General features: G+C 38.9%; 3 protein-coding genes across 4 annotated transcripts; all 3 read left to right on the forward strand.

The window, feature by feature from the left end:
• The first annotated feature begins 1,803 nt into the window (after positions 1–1,803).
• On the forward strand, positions 1,804–6,960 carry LOC122861857 (complement component C1q receptor). Its single transcript, XM_044166859.1, has one exon. The coding sequence runs from the start codon at positions 1,829–1,831 to the stop codon at positions 3,671–3,673; it is 1,845 nt and encodes a 614-aa protein (XP_044022794.1). The 5' UTR covers positions 1,804–1,828; the 3' UTR covers positions 3,674–6,960.
• Positions 5,187–6,960, forward strand: LOC122861859 (thrombomodulin). The gene is given in 2 exon segments (XM_044166860.1): positions 5,187–6,201; positions 6,204–6,960. Coding segments are annotated over 2 exon segments (1,164 nt in total). The 3' UTR covers positions 6,353–6,960.
• Positions 6,961–11,537: 4,577 nt separating this feature from the next.
• On the forward strand, positions 11,538–20,042 carry gnmt (glycine N-methyltransferase). 2 transcript variants are annotated; one of them, XM_044166890.1, is made up of 6 exons: positions 11,538–11,822; positions 14,381–14,508; positions 14,699–14,812; positions 15,090–15,232; positions 17,051–17,172; positions 17,938–20,042. In XM_044166890.1, the coding sequence occupies exons 1-6, from the start codon at positions 11,800–11,802 to the stop codon at positions 18,107–18,109; spliced, it is 702 nt and encodes a 233-aa protein (XP_044022825.1). In that variant the 5' UTR covers positions 11,538–11,799; the 3' UTR covers positions 18,110–20,042. The 2 variants fall into 2 exon arrangements, with proteins under 2 accessions (XP_044022825.1, XP_044022824.1); XM_044166889.1 differs by having other exon boundaries at positions 11,540–11,941.
• Positions 20,043–24,995: the final 4,953 nt, after the last annotated feature.

Genomic DNA, 24,995 nt, shown 5'->3' on the forward strand with positions numbered 1-24,995 from the left:
ATGCTTGTGAGTGAGCAGTCATACATTCTTCTTTTTTTACTTTATGTAATCATATATACACATTATCCCCCATAATTCCCCCCAGGAAGTGTTTGTACTACTCTTTAAAGTCATACCTTATTTCCTACTGTAAGAGAGTCTGAATTTGGGCACTACAACCACAGAAGAAAATCATAAAAAAGTTTGATCCTTACTGATGACCACACAGTTAGAGGCACAATAAATACAATCAATAATTAAACTAAAATCAAACAAATAAACAATTTATTACACTGATTGATTACGATATTAATATTATTACTACATGGCAACTATATGACTATTTAATATGACTACAGGCTGCATTCTGTGCTGCCTTTGACACAACTGATCATGGCATTCTTCTAGATAGACTGAGGCACTGGGTGGGCATATCTGGCACTGCACTAGACTGGTTCTCATCATTGTCCAATAGGAAATTCTGTGTCACCATTAATAACTTCATGTCATCCTTTTCCCATATCAACTATGGTGTGCATCAAGGTTCAGTTCTGGGCCCAATACTGTTCTCCCTATATATACTCACCTTCGGTGATGTCACCCATAGACATGGGATTTCTTTTCATTGCTATGCAGATGACACACAGTTGCACCTACCTGTCAAGCCAACTGACCTTAGTACTGCCTGTCTGACATAAATTGTTATTGGGCCCCAACATATCACTAAACAAATACTGCCATCTACTGGTAACCTGTCACAACATATCAAGCCTGTTGCAAGAAATCTTGGTGTCCTGTTTGATAGCAATTTATGTTTTGAGCAACATATCACTAAGCTTGTCCAGTCATGTTTTTATCACCTCAGAAATATTGCAAAAATACGATCTATTTTAAATGTTATTGATGCAGAAACTATTATGCATGCTTTTATCTCCTCACGCCTTGATTATTATAACAGCCTATTCACTTGCCTTAATCAAAAAACTTTGAAACAACTGCAGACTGTACAGAACTCAGCTGCTAGGCTTTTAACCACGACCAAGAGGTACGATCACATCACACCTGCTTTAGCCTCTTTACATTGGCTCCCTGTTTGTTTTAGGATTGATTTTAAGATCTTATTGATTACTTTTAAGGCTCTTCATGGCCTGGCTCCAGATTATATTTTAGACCTGTTAATCCCTTGTAAACCTTTACGTAGTTTGAAATCTTCAGGCAGGGGTCTTCTGTCTGTTCTTGAGACCAGGATGAAAACTACGGGGGGCAGAGCTTTTGCCATTAGGGCCCCAAGGATCTGGAACGACCTCCCCTAAGAAATTAGGCTGTCTGAGTCAGTGTCTTCTTTTAAGTCTCTTCTCAAAATGCACTTTTACTGGAAAGCATATCCTGATCTTAACTGAGTTGTCTGTATATTTTAATGGTTTTTAATTTATTGTATTGTATTTTATTATTATTATTATTATAAATATGTTTATATAAATATATTTTTATATATAAAAGTGTAGGTCGACTGTAGTCCCTGTGGTAGCAGGGTGGCAAAGGTCCCTGGTTTATTCCCTGCAGCAGCTATTATGTGTCCATCCATGACGTCCAACTGTAATGTCAAAGTGTTTCTGAGACTCTGACCCCTCTGTGTTCATGTATTGTAAGGCACCACAATTAAAGGAGTCAGCTTAAATGCCTAAAGCCAGCTGGGGCCGGAAACATCTGGGGAAGCAGTCAAAACACTGCGCAGCCTGCCATTGTTTTCTATTTCAAAACAGAACTGGCCAGTGGGGGGAGAAAAAAAGAACCCATAATGGCTGATAAGCATGGTTTCCGTTTTAAGTTTGTGTCTCAAACAGGATACATGAGCATGAGTGTTAGTTTCGGACCCACACTACTTGTTTTTGGCTGCGAATTGACAACCACATATTGGTCACATTTTACCCCAAAACTCCCAGAGACCTTCTGGATATCAGCTAATTTGTTGAACTCTATGGCAATTATGTTGTTGATTTTTCTACTGCAGCTCATCAACAGCTTTGAGGGTTTATCTGGAGCTGAACATGAGACGCTGTGCACCTCTAATGCCTGCTTCACCCTGCATACGGACAGGGTGAGTTTTGAGAAGGCCCGTCACAACTGTATCCACAATGGCGGTTATCTCATGACAGTCAGAGACAGAGAAGAAGAGGATGTGCTGCGCTCGCTTCTCTCACAGATCCAAAGACAGGACAGGGCGCTTAAATTTTGGATTGGATTAAAACTGCACAGAGGGGACTGTGTGTTAGCTGACAAGACTCTCAGGGGGTTTAAGTGGACATCTGGGGAGGACGATTCCCACTACTCCAACTGGGAAAAAGAACCTGTCACCACATGTACAGAGGAGAGATGTGTAAGGGTTCATTACACTTTATCAGGTCAGAACCAACTGAAATGGATTGCTGGACCTTGCAAAAGCACTGCTTTTTATGCATGTAAGTTTTACTTTAAAGGAATGTGTAAACCTTTGGCTCTGTTGGGGCCTGGACAAATAACCTACACAGCGCCCTTCTCAGAAGATCCACAGAGAAGTGAAATGCAATCATTTCCACTTGGAACGTATGCTATAATTTTATGTAGTGACCAAGAGTCACACTACTCTGTGTGCACCTTGATGGGCAACATCTATCGTTGGCATGTCACTGGTCCATTTTGCAAAACAGGAAAGCAAAATTGCATGATAAACAATGGCGGATGTGAACATTTGTGCCATCAGGATGCAGATGAGGTTAGATGCTTTTGCAGAGAAGGTTACGACCTGGATGAGGATGGACTCACTTGCAGGATAAAAAACGTGTGCGGTGTTGTTACTTGTGAGTATCAGTGCATAATGGATGAGTCTGGATATTCTTGCAAATGTCCCGATGGCTTCAAACTGGATGCAAACCAGCGCAACTGCTCTGACATTGATGAGTGCCAGTCACAAGCCTGTGAGCATCAACTGTGCTTAAATACGCACGGCAGTTACACGTGTGAGTGTAAAGATGGCTACGAAATGGTCGACGGTAAGTGCAGTGATATAGATGAGTGCGCGCAATCAAGATGCGAGCACAGCTGCTCGAACAGTATCGGATCCTTCTCTTGTTACTGCAATAATGGTTTAATTTTATCCGAAGACGGCCACTCGTGTGTAGACATGAATGAATGTGTCAGTAATCGCTGTCAGTTCAAATGCGTCAATACCGTGGGCAGCTTCCTGTGCACCTGCCCGCAAGGCTTCCACATGGAGGCTGATGGATCGACTTGCGCTCCAGATATGACCGAGAAATCAGCTGCTTCATCTGATGGCAAGGCTGAGGAGGAAACACAAGAAAACTACACGGAGTCTTTGACCAGAACCACAGTCGAGCTCCAACACCAGTCCCCTCACACTGATGCACCGCCTCCAGACCTGGTGAACGTCACGCACGGTGATCGGCAGAGCAACACATCCTTGGTGACAAGTTTAGCCGACACAGTAAATTCCAGAGTGATAATCTGCGTCCTTGGTTCAGTCATTCCTCTGCTGCTGTTGGTCGCATTGACTCTGGCTATTGCAATTTGGCGATGCAGTCGCTCCAAAAAAGAAGCCAAGAAAAATGCCACTACAGATGGCTACTGTTGGGTGTCCTCAGGTTTAGATCCGCGATTAGAGAAACTATATGAGTCCATCTTGACTGATGACCTATGACCTGATAGTGATGGAGAAGACATGCAATATTATGTTTATTTATGTACTTTATGTTCTTGCAACTTAATGTTAATGTATCAAATCAAATATCAAATCACAAATCAGAAAAATAACTTTATTGTCCACCAGAAGGTGATTTCTCTTTGACAACAAGCAAAAAGACATAGTACACATATAGAGTAGAAACATAGTGGGTAAGAAATAGAAAATTATGGTAAATTTGACTGTGCACGAAGTAGCAGAGTGAAAATATGTCTGAACAAGTCCTGTTATGAAGGGGATATGAGGGGCTCTGTATAATGAACCTTCCAGGATTCCAGAAAGTGTAGATGTGAGAAAGTTGTACCAGGATGTAATGTTGAAAGTGAGCATTTTAATGTTAAGATCAGTCAGCTAAATTTATAATTTATCTTGTCATAACTGACTGATCACATTTTCTATTTCTATTTTACCAATAGACATGTTTGAGTACTATATGCACCACTGTCTGTTCACTGAACCTGTGATCAGCTCCTGGACCAAGAACATGTTGTCTTTACTGCATTATTGAGATGACATCCAAAGATTATACAGTATGTTCACCTTTCAGTACCACATGGCAGTGATGGAAGAAGTATTCAGATTGTTTACATAAACCTGCAATAACTGAATTTTTTGTTGTTGTTGGGTTTTTTTTTGGCCACTTGGAGGCAACGGAAACAAGTTGAGAACACAAAATTTGACATATCATCACCTTTTAAGTTAATATGGTGTACCTGTGAGCAAACACATATCCAGCAGTTGAAGAGCTGCCTGCTGCAGCTGAAAACGACACTATGAGAGCGGAGAGACTGAACCAAAACAGTTATAAAGTGGGTCGGACAGCTGAACAATGAGCTGAAACTCACTATAAAGCTCTGTAAAGCCGAGGGAAGTTGCAGAGTCAGGTGATAATTCTTTGTAGGTTCATCACTAAGAGTGAGTCATTTCACATTGTCATTTGATACATTTGTATTGTGAAAATATCGATTATAGCTGCTTTGAATACATGTAGTGGAGTAAAAAGCACAAAATTTGCATTTGAAATGTAGTGAAGTACCACAACATTGTATGAAAATACAGTACTTGAGCAAATGTACTTACTTTCCACCACTGCCACAGGGATGTATTTGTGCACAAACCCAACTAAACACATTTTACTTGCTGAATGGAGTTTGCATATCTGATGCTGGTATATATATGATGTAATGATAAACGCATGTACATCAGAGCATCAAAACATGCTCAAAAACAAAATAAATAGTTTGTTCTGAAATATGAAAAGTCTTTTGTTCCTATGTTTGCATTATGACAATCCTTGCCTTCACTAACCTTGGAAAAAAACATTAGTCCACTTTATCACTTTATCCTACTTCCTTCCCGTCACTTTATCATTGTCCTGAGGGGTGTTGTTTCCAGAGTAGGTAGCCACAGGCTTTAACTTCTCCATAATGTTTGCCAGCCAACGTTTTAAGACAATCTACTGCACGACATCATGGCCTGCTTGCGAATTACTGTGTTTGTGCCAGTGAAGGCAATGACAATGACTATTTTGATGTCAGTTATTTTTGTATTGTCTTTTAAGACAGGATTTGGTCTGAAACAGACTGGCACTTGTAGGCCTTTTTGTACTGGGAGTGACTGCATAACTGTAATCCAAGACAGGGTGGATTTTAAAACAGCTGAGGAAGCATGCCGTGACAGGAATGGAGAACTAGTGACATTTCAGTCTGGGACAGATAAGAACATCCTTAACATTTTGAGTCAAGAATTGTATGGAAACTTCTGGATTGGACTGTGTTTACCAGCTGGCACCTGCAGCAACCTCTCAGCTCCACTGAGAGGCTACGAGTGGACCACTGGCAGTATACACCAGAGCTTTATTCCGTCCTTCAGCACCTGGGAAGACAGTGTTAAAGTCTGCTCTCCACACTGTGTGTCCCTTTCAAACGATCAAAAGTGGACAGAGAGGCTGTGCTCGGACAAAACTGATGGGTTTCTGTGCAAAACAAAGCACAAAGACGCATGCCGGGCACAAGGATTATCAGATCCAAATGTTTTCCAGAGCTCCAAAGGCTGTTCAGGTGGCCCCTGTGAACATATATGCACAGATGTAAAAGGAGGTTATAAATGCTCTTGTTTCAAAGGATATATCCCAGACAGCAAAGAACCCAAGCGGTGCAAAACCCACTGTGCACAACATAAATGCCCTGTGATATGTGAGGGAAACACATGCTTCTGCCCTGAAGGCTTTATAATTACTGATAACTTTTGTGAGGACATTGATGAATGTGACATGGGTGAATGTGATCAAGAGTGTAAAAACACTTTTGGAAGTTTTGTGTGCTCCTGCAGAAAAGGATTTATACTTCAAGATCAAGTCAAATGCATCAAAGCAGAGGACAGTGAAAGTTTTGTGATCACAACCCCTGTCGCCATAGGTTTTGTTAAACCAGCCGCTAATAATAATACACTGAAGGGTTCTTCTGCTGGTGGTTTTCTCTGGCTGTGGATTTTGTTGCTGTGGCTGTGGTAGTGTTTATATTTGTTCTAAGGTTTTATGTTGTTAAGCGTCAGAAGTGCAGACAACAAAACTCCAATCAACAGTCTGCCGCTCCTGTGGACAATAATGAGTGTTCGGTCCAGTCCATAAAAGGATGAACACTAACCCCACTGGTCCCTTTAACATTCACAGTTTGAGAGACTTGTCCATTACATTTATCAGATGGCTGCTGCAGGTAACTTCTCAGGATAAACTGTTTTGATTCAGGTCTCTGATTTTTGAATGAAGGTAATGCATTTTAAAATATCAATATTATAACAAATTTAATATATAGGATTATGTTAATGTTGTTGGTGTCCCAGGTGCAGCTGAGAGTTAATTTGATATACTATTTGGTAGTTGATAAATCTGAACTGTCAGACAATCAGCAGCAGTTGACAGCAGTCAAGCAAAAAGTAAAATGGAGTTGAGAAGAGAAAAGTCTCACAAAATGGAAATCCTAAGGGAAAGCGCCAGTGCCTTTAAATGTTACTTCCATTCATTACCTGAGTAAACGTACTGTGTTCTTTTCAGCACTGACTGTTTCTTTATAGAATGAACATTAATTTTTGTGCATGTGCATTTAACTGTTTGTAAAATATGAGTTTTGAAGTACAAGAGTGAAATGGTCTTTAATGTAGGACAATAGATTTCATGTGTCATTTTGTGGTCATTTATGTAACGTGTCATGAAATTAAAATCTAAATTCATTCATTCGTAACAACAATTCATTGTTGTGTCATTCTTGTTCTTAGAGTGCCACCTACTTTTCTTTTGAGCAAATTGCCAGAAAGGGGGTGAAACCGGTTACACAACAGTCACATGTGGCTTCCTGACTGTTACACGTGCATGCTTCTTTCTGGTGAATCCTGATGTTGTAGATGATCATTTGATGAAAAATGATTGCTCATTCTAATACTGGGAGACCTTTAGTAAGAAAACCAGCATTTTTCTAGACAACAAAATTTCCAATGGTGGAATAGGTCATTTTCATGTTAGACATTTATATGTCACAGTAGGAAGAGCGCAGAAAATAAATAATAAAATTATTTACACCTATGCTATTTTATTTCAATTAAAATTTCACTTCATTTAAATTAAAATTTCACTTTATTTAAATAAATAAAAAATGGTTTAAGGGTCCTGGTATTGTTCATGTCGGCTCACTGTTGCACTATCATGACTTACTGGGACACTTGAATACAACAGAGCCATTGTTAATGTTATTAGCAACACCTGTGCTTTTCCTACAATAACAAGTCATATCTTCTTCTGTAAAAAATGGTCAATTGCATAATTTCTGTTAAATGTTGTCATCTGGTTTTAATTCATGCTTTAATTTATTTTTTCTTGTCATCAACCTTATTTCCAAAAGTTAAAATTAAAGTCAGTCAGTGGTTTTTCTGTATGCATTTCACCATAAAGTCAGATGACTATTGAAACTGCATTGTGAGATGCAAAATGCTTTTAAAATGTATTTCCCTATTGTCCACTACTGGAGTCTCAAAAAATGCAAGCAGTTCAAAAGTTATGATTCATTTACGTTTGTACTGTTTTTTGATACTATAATATAATATAAAAGTGAATTTTCTAACACAATAAAGTGAGTCCAATATACTTATGCTACTTTCACTGGGGATTAAAGTCCTTTACGGTTGTACATGCTGCAGAATAAGAAAGTGTTATGCAGATTGTAACTGGTTAGCATCTCATTTCCAACAAAGCTAGGGTTTCTGCTGACCAGTGGTACCAGTCACAGCTCTGGGTCAGTTTCAGCTTCAGTTTGACTGAGAATAGCTTGTTGAAAGTGACAGTTTTGTCTTTTGCCTGTTGCATTATCTGCCTAAACCCTAAACATGTTTTACTACCCACTGAATAAACAGTACCCAATTCCTGTTTTGTACCCTAAACTAAGCATTCCACCAGGTTTATGCAACTGCAGTGTTGATTGATTATTTAAATCGTTTGATCGTATGAAATATCTTGCCGCAACTGGACAATTGCCAGGACTTTTATTGGATGGTTCTACCATAACTGATTCATATGGCCAGGTGGACTATGACTTCTGTCATTTACAAGATTCAACGCACTGTTCTCAGAGATCCAAATCTGTTCTCATTAGTTTTGCATTCTGGGATGTATTATACTATTTTAAAATACTATCAAAACAGCCCAAACCAGTTTGTTAACTTTGCAGTTAACAAAGTATGAGAACTCGACACCTCTTGCTTTGTCTGTTCTTTTTGCTTTCTGTTTGTCTTACTTTGTTTCTTTTTCTCTTCCTGTAGTCTGTCCATAATGAGCTGCTAATTTTGCAGTTTTACAGAGCTGTGTGATAAAGTATCTATTTTACTGTGTACATTTTTGTGGACTTTTTGTCATCAGAACACAGACATCATCATCACTTTGGCAAAGTAGCCTGACACCCTGAACCAGTCCCCATTTTGTGCGGGTGAATTTAGTCACAAGTCTGCCAGCAGAGGGCAGCTGACAAAGACATTGGGCTTCCCAGCTGATATATCTGCAGTTTTCTACAGCTGCCACTAGATGTTACTATTGCTACTATTGCTATAATTTACCAACAGCACCTTACCAACCTCCCATAATCAATTAATACCTTTTCAAAATGACCTACAGCAGAGTAGCCACGCCCTATGGTTCCAGCAACAAAGTGCACTGAAGGTCTGCCCATTAATATGGCACCTTAAGGTGACTGGAAACAGGGGTTAACCTGATTTTACAGTTAAATGTTCAACCAGATCAACTCTGAGATTACCTAGAAAATCCCATTTGTAAACACCTGTTGCTGTTAAACAGGAATTCCAGTGAGAAAACACCAAGGCTGTGAATGAACAAACACCACAGAAAACATGTGGGCGAAGACCAATGGAGACAGAAATCTCATAGTGTTCTTGAGAAATTGGAGCACTATAGACCAATTAATTATCTTTCATAAACATTATGATCCTATAACTAATGAAAACAATGATTACAGATATATAAAGGCATGGTCCAAATCATTCTAAATAAGGTCCCATTGAAGAAGCTCAACAATGGATCACTGAATGAACTGGATGAATACTGAAGGAATTGCAGCCCTTAGTCCTACAAGTTTTCAAATGTAAATAGTCATCATACCATGACATCTTTCCTATAATATTAGGCCTGCCTGTATTGCTGCCATCTTTACTTTCTGCCTGTTTTGGGCCTTTTTGCCTTCAGCCTAGTCTTCAGCAAATAAAATGCACGCTCATTTGGATTCAGGTGATTAAGTTGGCCAAATTCGTGCAAAAACAGAATACCAAGTACCAAAACCTGCGCAGTGTCACCTGCCCTGCAATATCATTATTTCATAGTTATTATTTATTTAGGATTTTTAAATGATTGTATGCTAGAACATTTTGTTTGTTGGCCAAGTCCTCAAAACACACAAAGCTCAACTGCCTAACTATGTCTTTTATAAGTCTGCCAGTGAACATATCTCTGCACACACACATATCCACACATTAATAAGCCTGTGTTCCATTAAACCTGTTATTAAAAAAAAAACAGAGGAGCTGGATGTAAAAATATGCATGCATCAGCCCTGAGTAGATAAGTTACTGACTAAGTAGTGGTAGAACTAGAATTGTAGGCTGATATGTTAACTTACTCTGCCCTTGGTTATGCTCTCTTGAAAATGTGTGTGTGTGAGAGACTAAGAGGTTATTGTAAAGTAGGAGTGTAGTGTTGATAATACTGGATGTTTCAAACCTAACCTGGATGGCACCGGTTGTGGCTGACATAACCTCACCTCAGTAAACATATGGTTTTGAACTTAATCAGCCAATCACAACAGGAGGTGTTCCCTTTTTGGGAGAAAACAAAAATAGAAAAGAAATATAGCAGCAAGTGACAATTCCGGGGTTGAAGCCAACACAGATGTTAGAAGTTTAAAGCTTTTGATCTGGACCTGGTCAAATGTGGTCTAGATGTTAAAAAAGCAGTGAAATCTCCTTTTTTTGCGTTTTCCCAAATAGAATGAAGAAAACAAACAATTTCAGATTTATAGTCAATTTTTAGGAAACTTTCAGGGTATGTTTCAGGTTCTTATGTGGACATATCCAAGTTTTGTGAAGATTGGCCCAACGGTTCTTGACTTTGGTCTATTTATGTGCTGAGCCACGCCCCTTTTGAAGTTCAATTGGTCAATATCTTGAAAACTAAAAAAGATATCAACAAGCTTTATACAGCTATTGATGAGCTTCGTCCAATGATGAGCCACAGAAAAATTGGTAGCAATCTGACCTACGGTTTAGGCGGACTTTAGTGGTCCAAGAGGCTTTTTTGTAGAGCAGATTGAGCTGGACTTGTGAGAGAAATTTCAAATCATTCAGGTTTACGATGTGAGGGGTATGGCCTGTTCAAAATTGCATTTTTGGGCCTTAATTACAGCGCCATATTTCTGTGGAAGCACATGCATATCATGTCCAGTTATTGGTCCAAGTTTCGTGTTTCTAGCGCATTCCAGGTCACGGCAATTTGAGCAAAAGACAAATAATAATAACACAGCACAAACACAATAGGGTTTCAGCTCCTTCGGGGCTTGAACCCCTAAAAAGGTTTGGTTGCCTTGTATGTGTGGCAGGTAACCTCTGGGATAATTTCTTTGTGGCTACATTTATGTTCCTTTGTTCTTGTTCTTAATTCTATAGTAAGCATTTTTTGTAACCTGTTTTGTTTCAGATATGTTATTGGTTTGATCTCATATACTGTATTCACTCTGCATTTAGACAGGTGCTGTGGAATAAAGTTAACAATTTTTGTTTTTGTTGTTGTTGCATAAAATTGCAAATAAACCCTACGTTTCTGAACTTTAATATTATTATTTTGCTTTTAATCGTGTCAGATATTTCATAAGCAATGTCTCCTAGCTGCATGATGAAATGATAAATGATGAAATGTTTGAGGGGAAGAGGTCTCTAACCAACCTTGAACTTGAAAGCTTTATGCCCTGACTTTCAACTCGCAGGCAACCCCTTCTTCTAGGTAGCGTACAAATTGTGCCTTATTCAGCAGTCTGGCGGACCTCTAACCTCAAACATGTCCCTAAACCTTACCTAAACATCTATTACCTAAAGTATGTGGTTTATGGACTTTGTTAAAGGTTACTGTATAATCCAATATAGTGTGAAAATGATCCTGGGAGGTAAATTAAGGGTAAATAATTCGCCTCTGCGCCAGAGACGTCTGCTAACGTAAACACGGAAGCGGGGGCCGTCTCCGTTCATCCTATCAGAAAGTAGGCGTCAGTCAATAGCACTGTCATTGGGTTAAAGTTTGTCCCCTGCATTGCTCATATAAATAACAACAATCGAAATCTGGGTTAGCATGTGGAGAGAATACCTGTCAGACAGTTAGCTCATTTTCATACACATTTAAAGTAGTCCGTTTACTGAATACCTTATTCGTTTGCTCTGTAAGTTAAGAGAAAACACTCTGCCAGGAACAAGCAGCAGCATGTCGGTCGACAGCGTGTTTAGGACCCGCTCTCTCGGTGTGGCCGCTGAGGGTCTTCCTGATCAATATGCCGACGGCAAAGCAGCGAAGGTGTGGGAGCTGTATATCGGAGACACGCAGAGTAGGACGCAGGAATACAAAAGCTGGGTGGTGTCTTTGCTGAAAGAGCAAGGGGTGCGGAGAGTGCTGGATGTAGCCTGCGGAACAGGGTAATGTGGCAGGTTGTGACAGGTTCCAGTTTTGATTGGCGTGGCAGTAAACTTGTCACCAAACTCCATTACAAATGAGTTAAATTTAATGCATACCCTTATGTATCAGCAAATGTTATACGCCAAATCCAAACCTTTATAAGATTTCTATTTCTGCACAACCCAATCTTTAATTCGGCATTAGTTATATACAACAAGTCTACATTATTTCAATAAAATATCAATTTTGTTGACTTCCTTTAGCTATAGCACATTTTAATTTGCACCAACTGTCGTAGAATAAGAGATCTATTGAAAAAGCCTAAATATATGCAGAGTTGTCTATTAAGTATATGCCGCATTGAAGTCTGCACTCAATGGTGTGCAGTCGCAGTGAAGGAGTTATGAAGGTGCTGATCAAAATTGGGCTCCCATAATTACCCTCCAGGTTTGTGAATGGGTGTGGCCATTCTGAAAGCACAGAATTATCATGCAGCTCCATAGCAGAGTCTAATTTTGTAAGTGTTTGTCTTTTCTGTTTTTATTATGTATATCACTTTGTTATGCTTGATAGAGCTATAGACAAATATAAGAACCTGCATGAATCTGGTCATTTCACCTGTACAGGTTCAGATAATTCATCATGTAAAAGTATTACAAATGCCTATATTGTTCTCTAATAAATACATTCTATTATGTTTATAGATAATCAAGTTAGTTTGACTTTCCTGGAATTTCAACCCGCTGACCCTTTTAATTCTAGACAAAATCCGGATTAGGCCAGAGAGTAATGAATGAAAGTGCAGAGTTGCACCAGCCACTGTGCCAGTTCCTGCCTCCAGCAGCAGCCTGGAGCTGGGACCATGAGCTGAGACATGATGATTAAGTGTTTTATGTTACAACTAAGAAGGCTTATATGGCCTAAACAAGATGTACTGTATTGTTTGTAAAACTAGAAGCTAGCTGTGGAATGTAGATGTAGAGGTCAGTGGTTGTTGAGCTGGTTCTGGGTTTCTGCAGGGAGTTTTGACTGGTTCCCTGCAGACTGTTTACCTCTGCTGATAGTGTATCTGTGCTCTGGGACAGCAGCAAGGTCATTGGCTGACAAGAAGACAACATACTTTAACCTGTCTACCTAGCCCCTCAGTTCAACTCAGTTGGTCTTGTTATCTGGGAGAGTTTGTGCAGGTGCAATATTATCATTTATTTTAACATTTAATGGCATATACAACATGATTTTACACTAAACAGGCATCCATTCAATTATTTATCAGTTTAGTTGATCCATCTGCAAAATGGACTGGTGAAATGTGTTTTTTTTTTTTACTCGCTTAAAAATCATTACAGTCTTTACAGCCACTTCTATATGGCTGATAAATATTATGGAGCTAATAATCTTTATCATTATACCCTCCACTCCTATGGACCACACCACAATCATTTGCATGTCAAAAGTAAACATTGTAAAGCTTCATATGTCACAGAGCACTGGCTGCTGGGATCCAGTATGGAGGAAATCAGCACGTTGACCCCATTCCATAGTATGTCTCAGTGACACGACCATCTGGGGCGATGTAAACACACTGGCCTCACTATTTTTGGCTGTCTAAATGTGCCTGTGATGCCAGACTTTCCAGTTGTTCTGGCATCAGATTTAGTGGCAACTTATGCAAGAGCAGAAGAAGCTTGCTTTCAATTAAGGATACAATCATCATAACTTGAGATTTATGCTGCATAATTTCAAGTGAACCAAAGCTTGCAAAAAATGTTGCCTTAACCTTACTGTTAATTTGTTTGGCCTTACTGCATACCGACTGTTGCTTTTTTGTATTTTTTTTTAATGTATTTCTTTGCTGTTGTATATTATCTTGCAGTTACCCAGTTGTTGTTAATGATTGCAGTGTGCTACCTTTTTTCAGGTCATTGTCCAATGAATCTCGCTCCTGTGTTGCTCTAGCTTTTTTTTTTTTTCTGGGACCGTTCATTTGTTAGATTCCATTGTTAGCTCTTGCGTGTTATTTAACATTACTCACAACTAGATACTTGGAAATTTGGAATATATGGAAAGAGTTCTAAAAAGCTGTCATCGCACAAGAAACTTCAGTGCAAGGAGAGTCCATACAAAATTCGACAGCCTCAGTTCAGACTGTGTTTTGGCCTGGCTTCATGTTGTTCTGCCAGGCTTTCTAAGCATGAGGAGCTACTGGCTATCAAATATCAACCATCTCATCTTTATACCTGTAAAACATTAAGGTGTTCATCACTTGAGACACTCTTGCAAAGAAGGTTATCAAGTAAAGGCAACATTTTCAGTCATATTCCTTCAGGCTCAAGATAAAGTCAATAAGGTCACAATTGCTAAACATTTTAGAAATGCGTGTTTCACTTTGCTGTAGTACAAAAAAATAATTTGTTATAGTAGCCCTTGTATTTACAGAGCATATGTGTTTTATTTTGTAGAGTTGACTCCATTATGTTGGTGGAGGAGGGGTTTAATATGGTGAGCGTGGATGCCAGCGACAAAATGCTCAAGTATGCACTGAAGTCAAGATGGGAGAGAAGAAAAGAAGCAGCTTTTGACCAGTGGGGTATGGCATTTTTCATTTTGTTAAGATTTTCATGATATTCCAAGTCATGTTTGATTGTTCAAAACACTTGAAAGTTACATAAACCATTGTCTTTACTGGATCATATTCCTGCGGTGTTCATCAGGTGACATCCTCATGTTTCCCTCTTTATGTTTTACTCTTTGGCTGTTCTCTTCCCTCATATCCTCAGTGATTGAAGAGGCCAACTGGTTGACATTATCAGAGGATATTCAGAAACCAGGGGATGGCTTTGACGCTGTTATCTGCCTTGGCAACTCATTCGCCCACTTACCAGACTTTAAAGGTACATGAGAGATAAAGAGACAGAGCCATTTCTTGTTCTTAAATTTTGTTAGGTAAGATTAAAAACCTTTCTCCTGGATCACAATAAGAACCAAAAACATATGGGATTCATTCCAGACCATTTCCAACCAAACAAAATCTAGATTATAATATTTTCACATGACCACAAACAACCAATGTCAAGCCACCAATATAATCTCTTATTCAAACTGTGTTTTATTTGAAGATCATTCTGTTGATTGTGCATGATCATGTTAGTGACGTTGTATTGCTCTCAGGTGACCAGAGTGACCAAAAGCTGGCCCTTCAGAACATTGCCAGTATGGTCAGACCAGGTGGGATCCTTATCATTGACCACCGTAATTACGACTATATCCTGGAGACCGGCCGGGCGCCACAAGGCAAAAATATCTACTATAAGGTACTAAATTTAATGGAGTTTGCTCCAGAGGGTGCAACTTGAGATTCTAACCCATCCAATCTTGTTCCCTGTATCCAAATTTCTGTTTGCTTACACAGCGTCCACGCTGGCCTTGTAGTGAAAGCAGCACATTAGCAGAGCAGCAGCAACTTCACCCTCCATCTGTGTCCACACAGGACGCGTTTGGGTGCAGTATTGAGTGTAGGTCACCCGATGCTTTGGCAGGGCTCGGAGACTGTCAGCTACCCGCTTAGCATGAAACCTCTTCTTCATTAAGGTGGTTTCATTGAGTCTTTTATAGCTTTCATAAAAGTGCAGGTGCCCGGGGCTTAATACCTGGTAGCTGTTCTTCTGGCTTGGTCACACTCTCCAACAAACAGTTTGCTGCATTTGTTGGCGGGAAGCCAGAAGGGGATCAAGGAACCTGCGTGACCGGGGGGTGGATCCAACTCAGCGAAGCTGCTTGCAGTCAAATGAAAAGAATCAGTTGGTGGCTCCATGTGGGAGGTAAATCACGTGGCTATCCACACAGTGTGAGTTAGCAGCAACGAGGACTGTGTTACATGTGGAACTGGCTATATCGAATCAGGGAGAAACTGGAGAAAAAAAGTGCAAGGGCTTATGTTTATTTCAATGTAGTACCTGTTATGTAAATAACTGATTTATTGTGTGTAGTTTAAATAGTGCTGTTGGCCATAATATATATTATATATATATATATATATATATATATATATATATATATATATATATATATATATATATATATATATATATATATATATATATATATATATATATATATGAAACAGCCTGTCGAATGAACAGGATCATTTTTGGAATGATTCCCCAAAAAAAGTGAAATGCTTGACAAGCTTGTAAGAGACTGCTTAAAAGATGTCAAAGAAGAATAAAAGCATCAGCGTGAATGGTACATAAAAAGGCTGTCTTTAATCTACATTTCTGCTCTATCTGACTCATTCACTATTCTGGTTCGTTGCTTTGTGAAAAGGAGTTGGACAGACAGTATTGTTTATGAATGGTTTATTTACACCATCCCTAGCAGCAGCTGAGTTTAAGACCTAAATCTCTATTCAGAGCCTGCCGGATATTGTGAGATTTTCAATGAAAGTCCCCCCAGAGAAACAGAAGGAAATGTGCATGAAATTGTCGGGTTTTAAGACTAGTTTGGCAAACAGGGAGAAGAACAGATGATGTCAGGAGCACTGAGGGAAAAAGGCCATTTGAGAAGATGGAAGAAGTTAAGTAGTTACATATGTAGCTTAAAAATGGTGTGTAGCATCTACTTTGTGGCTAAAATGCACATTTATTTACATGAAGTATAGTACCATAGTACAGCATATGTTTGGGTTCAGACATCTAAAGTTGGATTAAATAACCAATCCTGCAATTTATTATCTAGTTTATTGGCAAAAGCTGAAAGATATAATATGGAAATATAAAGACAAAACAGGTGTCAACAGATGAGCCATATTTGATTTACGTTATTTTCCTCAAAACAAGTTCCATATTCTGTAATCCCGCCAAAGTAGGAGCTATCCAGCTGGAAGGCCTAAATATAAATACTAAGTCAACAGTCACGTGCTAGAGCAAAATCCACGTCCTGATACCTCTGTAGTCCCAGAGTCTGCTCAGCTCTTTACTTCATAACAGCAAGAATGCAGTCACTATTAATCCAGCGTCAGTTCTGCTCACTCTCGGTCATTACTGCAGAAAAGAGGAAAAGTTGTGAGAAGTATTTTTTGGTGCTTAATACTCACCAACATATTTCATAAATGTGTGTGTGTTGTGTCGCAGAGTGATCTAACTCAGGACATCTCCACTTCGGTGCTGTGGGTCAACAATAAGCCCCATATGATCACTCTGGACTACACCATCCACGTGCCCCAGGCCACCCTCCGCAATCTCCCTGAAGTCAGGTAGGTCAGCACTCTGCTCAGAGGTATGAGCACACAACACTGACGGCAGCATTAATGTGCAACAACAATTTTCATGGTCTCCTATCGTGATAGTTAGAGGGGTGTACGACATACACCAAAGTTCCCTAGCTACATCATTTTTAATTGTGTCCTCTTTTTTTTTTTTCTTATTCTGTCTTTATTTTATACAGTTTGCAAAGCACTTTGAACAGCCACTGTCTATGAAATGTTCGGTATAAATAAACTGCCTCGCCTTACCTTAGCTGCCACTGTTTGTTCAAGAGCTGCAATCAAATTAGTTTGGCAACGTTTGGCAGAAGACATCAAACATCGATCTGCCAGATTAAAAGCAGCAATTACTACCTGGCAGGAATTTTAAAACTGCAAAGAGGTGCTGTGAGACAAACTTGTGAAAGAGTGATAACACCTAACTCTAATAACTCTGATCATTAGGATCAGGACAAAATTGAATGACGCAGTAATAATAAAAACACAGCGGCCCTGCAGCAAAAAGTTGAAACAGAATCAACTTTTGGAGAAACACAACCCTATGAGAAAGCCGGTGAATGAGAGAAATAAAACGTTTTCTAATTGTTTGACAGCAGTTACGTTCTAAAGCACAAATAAACACCTCCGCACAACCCTGCGCTAATCGCTGCAACACCTGATTTGGTCTGAATACAGCCTTAGACACGTTTAAAAAGTACCTGTTGTTGAGTGGTTGGAGGAATTCTAATGTGCATACGCCCTGTTTGTCCTCCCCAGTAAATTCCGTCTGTCCTATTACCCTCATCGTCTGGAGAGCTTCAAATCTTTGCTGAAAGAGGCCTTCAACTGCAAAATGGAGCACAGCGTCTACGGAGATTTCAAGACGTACGTCCCTGGCCAGACCCAGGCCCCGTGCTACTTCATCCATGTCTGTAAGAAGACAGCCTAAGAGCCCTACCCACCAACTTGTTACACACACTGCTAGGAAAATAATAGCTGTCTGTCCTCTTTAAGTTCTAGCATGCTCCCACTGTCCTCCAGATTTTGGCACTCTTATATTTGAATATGTTTTTAAAAAATCTCAGATTTCTTTTAAAAGAAAAAAATTAAGCAACAGTTTTTTCCCTCAGGAATGCTGAAAAGTACACAAGATCTACTTAATATTTTGGTAGATTTTAGTACATTTTGGTCACTTTGCCTGTTAAAGGTTCATTATCTAGGATTTAGTGGCATTATATAATCATTATATAAGAAAACGCATTGTCATTGATTTCAGTAGGAACAATTGGTTGATTCTGATCTCTCTTGACTTAAACACCAGTGTGTTCCTTAAACTCTCAAGTAGTAACAAAAAGGTCAAACCTGGTTTGGAAAATATATTTCAAATGTATCGGACCACTGTTTTGCCCATATCTGGTATTTTCCCAACGTGCTATGTTGCTTTTGTGTTTTCCTCGTTTCTGTTTCCCCCCTGCTTCCTGCCTCTCTGAACTTTGATATCCACAATGAACATGTTTCAAAACGGTGCTGTACATTAGTGATGTTCCTCATGACGGAATACTCAATATGAATCACCAGTAATGTACAAAGTGCTTAGATATATTCTTAGACATTTGTATTTTGTAAGTTTACCACAGGAGTCTTAAAAACACAGATAAAGCATCTGTGTTTTGTGAATACGGTAGCCTTTCTCTTTCATGTATTTTTGAACTGGAAAAGGAAAAAAGCTAATCTCATTCTGGCCTACTGCCTTCTTTTTAAGTTCAGGCAAATCAAATCGTGCACTGCACGATGGCAGTTTGATGTCATTAACCTTACTTTTATGACAGTCCCCTCAAGTTCAACTTCATTTTGCGCAATTGTAATTTTGCACAGTTATTGACGTTACTTAAATAAGAAAAGCTGAAGGGAAGGTTGTGAAGCACCTTGACACCTTGAAATGCCTGGTTAACCTGTATGTAGTGTCACACAGGTCAAAACAAGAAGCACCTGACTGTCAGTCCAGTCAAGATTCATCCACCCTGAAGTGTCCTTGACTACCTCACCAAACCCTACCAGCTCTGGTAGGGGTTGACCTCTCTGAAGCTGACAAAAAAAAAACAATCATTTTCCACTAAAGCATGCTCTTGCATATTTGAATGGAAATTGCCTTTTTCTTCTTTAACTGATTTGTCTTATTTTATGGAACACTTTAGGTTGACTTTATTTTTGTCCTATTGAGGATTCATCCAAAACTACTAACAGAATTTTTTTAGGAATACATAAAAAGCCAGTGTCTCTAAGCTGGGTTTAGCAAACTGGTTAAAAATGCATTACAGCAAACAGTTGCATAATGCAAACCCAATCAACCAAAGATGTTTGAAAAGTTTTTTGCTCAATCTTGGAAATTTTGGTCAAAAGTAGGACACACTCGAATGTTATTTAATTGTGCTGCACAGTACATGTCTCAAATAATTGAGTTTACCCAAATAATGAGAGGAACATGATGGAGAAACCATTTACTCTGCTGTATTTTCCAGGTTCAAATACACTTTGCTTTGATACCAAAAGAAAAATGTGTTTTTCATTGGAATGAGAAAGGAGCTCTACCAGAGAGAAATCAAATATTATCACTACCCCTGCTGTTTGCATGGTGCATTCAAATGTTGTGCCAGTGCATCTTGTAGACAGTGTACGGTACGCTGTAGTTTGTGATTGAGATCAACAGTAGGTTCAGAATGCGGTAAGAATGGCATTTGAATGGGTTTGAAAGTTTATGTAGAGATAAAACTATTTCAGAACAGTCTTATTATGTTGCCCAAAAAAAAGGTGTAAAAACATTTCATAATGAACAATGATTACTGGAATTCTTTTGCATGAAATAAAATAATTGAAATAAGTAACCTGATTGTCACATTTTTATTTTAAGTGTGTTTACGTGTGTTTCTGTGACATGGTAGAAAAGATATGTGCAAACAGTAGAACAGCATAAACTGGATTGTGCCTTTTTTTTTTTTTAGATAAACAGCATTTGCTTTTTATGTCAAATCCATATGGATGGGATTACCCAGATAACGTGTGTGTACAAAGGAACAATTGTTGTTATCTACATTTTTACATAGTTCTCGTATTCATAGTATTCAGTCATAGTAGCTACAGAAGATGGGTCGTTGAAATTGGTCATAATTTTGTGCATCTATTAAAGCAGCCTGGCTACACCCAGACCTCTGCATCATATTCTAATATATTTGATGCCCGAGCCCAAAAAAATAACCAAACGTGTCTCTAGTCTTACAGTGGAGTTCTGGTTTTATGACTTCATGTTGTATAGTACAAGAAAGATATCACTCAGAGTACTGTAAGTACATATTACAGTATCAGTGTGGTAACATTACAGAACAATAGTAAGACAAGTTGAACAGGATAAAACAGTCAAATGTCAAGTCAAAACAAACGCCTGTTTTGAGACCAATGTCTCAGTATAACAAATTAGGAACTATTGTAGAAGTCTTCCTGTCAGCATGTCATCTATTTGTTCTTGTAATACATAAAAAATCTTTTGGCATGGTGCAACTATGCTTTGCGTGTGACGATTTATGCAATGAGCATGTCAATGAATACATCTGCGAGTTACACAGTTCATTAGAAAAGCAGTTCAATCCACGTTGGTCACAGGGGCTTTCTCAATGCATCGTCGGATCAATTAAAGATGTTTATACATTTGAATTATGTATGAAAGCAACACAAAATACGAGAATTTCACTCGTGTTTTCAGAATCATGACTTTCTTGTGACAATTGTGTCAAAGCAACTGATGAAAACTGTAAATTAGAGTCGAGATAATTTCTAGACATTATATATGGTAATTGCCATGTTTTTCCATCAAAATGAAATCCTAATACCCACATAAAGAGGCTTCAGTCAGCGTCCTCTAAGTGTAGAATGTAGGTTTGACACAAGAGGGCAGTATTACATTACAGGAAATACAGTCAAAATCCCACAGACGTAAGCGAATTTTAAATGTCTCATTTAGTTTTAATGACAGTGGTCTGGTCTCAGTTATGTTTATTGTGATGGCTATACTGTTTGATGTCTTGCTTTAAACAGCCACGGTCTTCGAATTTAGTCTACTTTGTCTTACTTTTTTGTGTAAGATTGAAACCTACCAGAGACACTTTTTTTAAAACTTCTACCTCTCTTTCTAGACACTGCGGCAACAAATTCAAATTCAAAGAACACTAGAAAGGTCCTAGCCCCGATAAAACATACAGCTTCTTCTCTGTCTGACATTTTGTCAGTGAGTGACATTTCCTGCCTTGTCTGTGTGACCTCCGAACATGAACTTGCTCACCATCATCTAGCATCTCTCCCCTGGATTGGAGTGTCTGGAGCTCATCTCGTCTCATGTCTCCGAGGTATGCTATCAGACTCTGTGGTAGACGGCTGTGCATGGAGCTGATACACAAACCAGATGTTAGAACCGTTTGCCAGATGTGGCTGCTCTGCTTTGCTTTGCTCCAGTTAGGGGAGTCAGAGTGGTCAACCATGACTGGCTTTACTGGGGAGGATCGCTTTCACAGCACGTCATTGGCCAAATCAAACAAAAACAGCGAGAGCTGAGAGAGACAGATTGGCTGGAAAGAAGGAGAAGAGTAATTATGACTAATAATGATTATACTGAAGAGCCTTTAAAGGAGAGAAGAAGAGAATACGTAAAATTAACTTTTTATACCATGTGCTCTTGTTACAAAGTCATTTATTCAGTTTGTATTTGAAGAGAAAATTATTTTTTTGCGTGACTTTGAAGTTGTGGAAGTTTATCTCTTGGCACTTCCACATTGAATTCAATACTCAAATTTGGATTTTTTGGCCCTAGCATTTGACAAGAAGGTGGTGAGATCCAGTCCTCAATACATCCCTTCAGAAACCTACAGTATTTGTGACATTACTGACTGTTGTTTGTGATATTGTGTCTATACACCCAGTCATCCAGCTGTTACATATTTTGTCTTTCTAGACGCTCCGTGTATGGTGGGACATTCCGGGGGGAGGGGGGAGGGGAGTAAAGTGACAGCAGTTTGTTTGCAGTTAATCTTCTGTAACCAGGCTGGCATCTTGTAAAGCTCACAGAGGTCTGGAGACATTCAAACACATATTTGGTTAAAAGGACACAATGGGCTGTTGTTATACTAAAATTTGAAATTACACTATGCAGAAATAGTTTATACCTTGTTGGAACTTTCTTCCCTTTCTTTATTCTATGAGAAAGATTGTGATGCATAAGTACCTGTTTAAAGCTGCACTAATCAATATTTTTATAACAGTGGACACATGACTGTGTAAGGTGAAAGGGTTGTACATATGTAACAAACCCACAAAGAATTCAGCTCCACAGGCTGTTTTAGCCTCTTTCAGCTAGTTGTTTTGGTTTTACAGCCCTCAGCTTAACTGTTTTGATTAACTTTCACCCACGGACATCTAACCATTCTCTCCAACGTTGCTTCCAGACAGAACAGGTGGTTTTCAGCAAAAAGCGCTCTGATAAACCCACAAAATTAGCTAGTAGCTGGTGAACATAGTGGAGCATTAAGCAGGCAAAGAGCCATATGTTTAGAAGTTGGTGAAGACCAAAACTGAGATAAAAGAGTGAATATTGGATTTACATTTGTCGGGTGGCCACAAACACGACTCCAAATAAATCCTAATTTTGCTCTGTGTCTGTTGGATGTGTAAATAGGCAACTGTTTGCTAACACAATAGTCATATCAACTTAATGAGACGATAATTCGTCAATGTTGTTTACAGCTTAATTCTGTTGTCGCCCTGTGACTAATAAAATCAATGTTTCCTGCTTTAAAGGAATAGTACGACATTATGGGAAATAAACTAATTAGATTTCTGGCCAAAAGTAAGATGAAAAGATCGATACAACTCTCGTAAACCACAACGTCGTTTTTACTTCAGTTTTTGTACGGATTAAACAAACAATATATAATGTGTAAATTAGTGAGATGGTGGATGGATTTTGTATGCTTTGGACAGAACCAGGCTAGCTGTTTCGTCCGGTTTCCAGTCCTTATGCTAAGCTAGGCTAACAGGCTGCTGGAAGTAGCTTCATATTTAGAGGACAGACACTAGAGTGGTGTTGAGCTTCTCATCTCACTCTCGGCAAGAAAGTGAATAAGGGTATTTCCCAAAATGGCAAACTATTCTTTTAAGTATAATGTATAAGTGTGTATTATTTTCCAGTAACATTTCTCAGTAAAGCTTTTTTTTTTTTAATGTAGCAAAACGTTTACTAGTAAAAAAACCCAATATGATTAAAAGTAAAATAAAGACAAAATTCACCAACATAGTTTGAGAAGTTCGAGGAGAAGAGAGGGAAAAATAGAGGGATATCTTTGATGACTTTCTTAAAATAGGAAAGAATAGAAGTTGAGAAACAAGGAGTAATAAAACTTCTACATCCAACAAAAACTTCAACAGAAAAGCGAGGAGGACTCTGAAAACACGTAAAGATGGGAAACTGTTGAAGTGAGAGTGGAAAAAGATACAGGACGAATCCAGAGGTGCTGAAAGAAAAGGCTGAGAAGGGGAGGGAAAAGAAAAGTCAGACAGTATCTAACTGGCTTCAGTTGCTTCCACGGTGAGCTGCCAGATGAGGATTTTCCAGATGTTAGAGGTATGGGAAGAAAAGGGAGGGGATGTAAAGAAAACAAAACTTCTGCTTTCTCTTTTTATTTGTCTTCCTCTGAGTTTCCATGGCTGGTCAGACCACGAGGTAAGTGGCTGCAAACACTTCAACAAGGTGAGGGTCTCTGAGTGCTTTGATAGCCTCTATTAGCCTCACATTGCTCGCAGAAACAATAGATGTAGGGGAAAAAATGGTTTGATGGCTTGCTATAAACTCACTGAACTGCTTTCTTTCCCCTCCACCTCTCCCCTCTTTTTTACTTCTTCCTCCCACATCACTGATCGTTTTCTTTCCAGGGCGCATGACAAATTATGTTTTTATGTGTGTGTATGCGTGTGTCATGTGATTCCTTAGTACTAAGAGTCTGGCTCTCATTTTTCAATCCCCCTGTGTGTGTGTGTGTGTGTGTGTGTGTGTGTGTGTGTGTGTGTGTGTGTGTGTGTGTGTGTGCGTGTTTGTGTGTGTATAGAGGCAGAGGAGCAAGACTAAGGAGTCCCAGCTGTCTCTTTCCCAGCTGCCACTGCGTGACTCCTGATGAGAGAAGTGGACAAAGTGAAAGAATAGATTGTTTGAATGTGTTTTGTTGCATCTTCACCTCAGTTTGATAAGTCCTGCTTGTATGTATGTGCACTTCCTGCGATGCGTCATGCAGTGGTGGAATGTAACTAAATACTTTTACTCAAGTACTGTACTTAAGTACAAATTCGAGGTACTTGTACTTCACTTGAGTATTTCCATTTTATGAAACTTTATACTTCTACTCCGCTACATCTCAGAGGCAAATATTGTACTTTTTACTCCACTACATTTGTCTGACAGCTTTAGTTTCTAGTTACTTTTCAGATTACAATTTTTCACACTCTTCCTATCCATGTATCTCCAAATTTGGTGATTTTGAATGTGAATGAATGTTTCTGATAAACTGAAGGATTACGTGTTCCTTCATGGGTTGAGAAAATTCTCCTACTTCTTATGTTAAATAAACTATTTAACTAATTTAAATGCAACATACAGATTAATGCAGCAGTAATATTAATCCAGAAACATCATATATAATAGGATGAACACTGACAGGGACCATATTTTGCTGTTAATACTTACATACTTTTACTAGGTTTTGAATGCAGGACTTTAACTTGTAGTGGAGTATTTCCATCATATT

This window comes from Siniperca chuatsi, linkage group LG15, assembly GCF_020085105.1.
Source record: "Siniperca chuatsi isolate FFG_IHB_CAS linkage group LG15, ASM2008510v1, whole genome shotgun sequence".
In the NCBI taxonomy this organism is placed as follows: domain Eukaryota; kingdom Metazoa; phylum Chordata; class Actinopteri; order Centrarchiformes; family Sinipercidae; genus Siniperca; species Siniperca chuatsi.

Excerpts from the sequence above, each read along its gene's own strand:
- gnmt (XM_044166889.1), top strand. The coding sequence starts at position 11,733 with ATGTCGGTCGACAGCGTGTTTAGGACCCGCTCTCTCGGTGTGGCCGCT. Across the intron at positions 14,813-15,089 it reads CCACTTACCAGACTTTAAAG|GTGACCAGAGTGACCAAAAG; the intron begins GTACATGAGAGA and ends TATTGCTCTCAG. Across the intron at positions 15,233-17,050 it reads GCAAAAATATCTACTATAAG|AGTGATCTAACTCAGGACAT; the intron begins GTACTAAATTTA and ends GTTGTGTCGCAG.
- LOC122861857 (XM_044166859.1), top strand. The coding sequence starts at position 1,829 with ATGAGCATGAGTGTTAGTTTCGGACCCACACTACTTGTTTTTGGCTGC.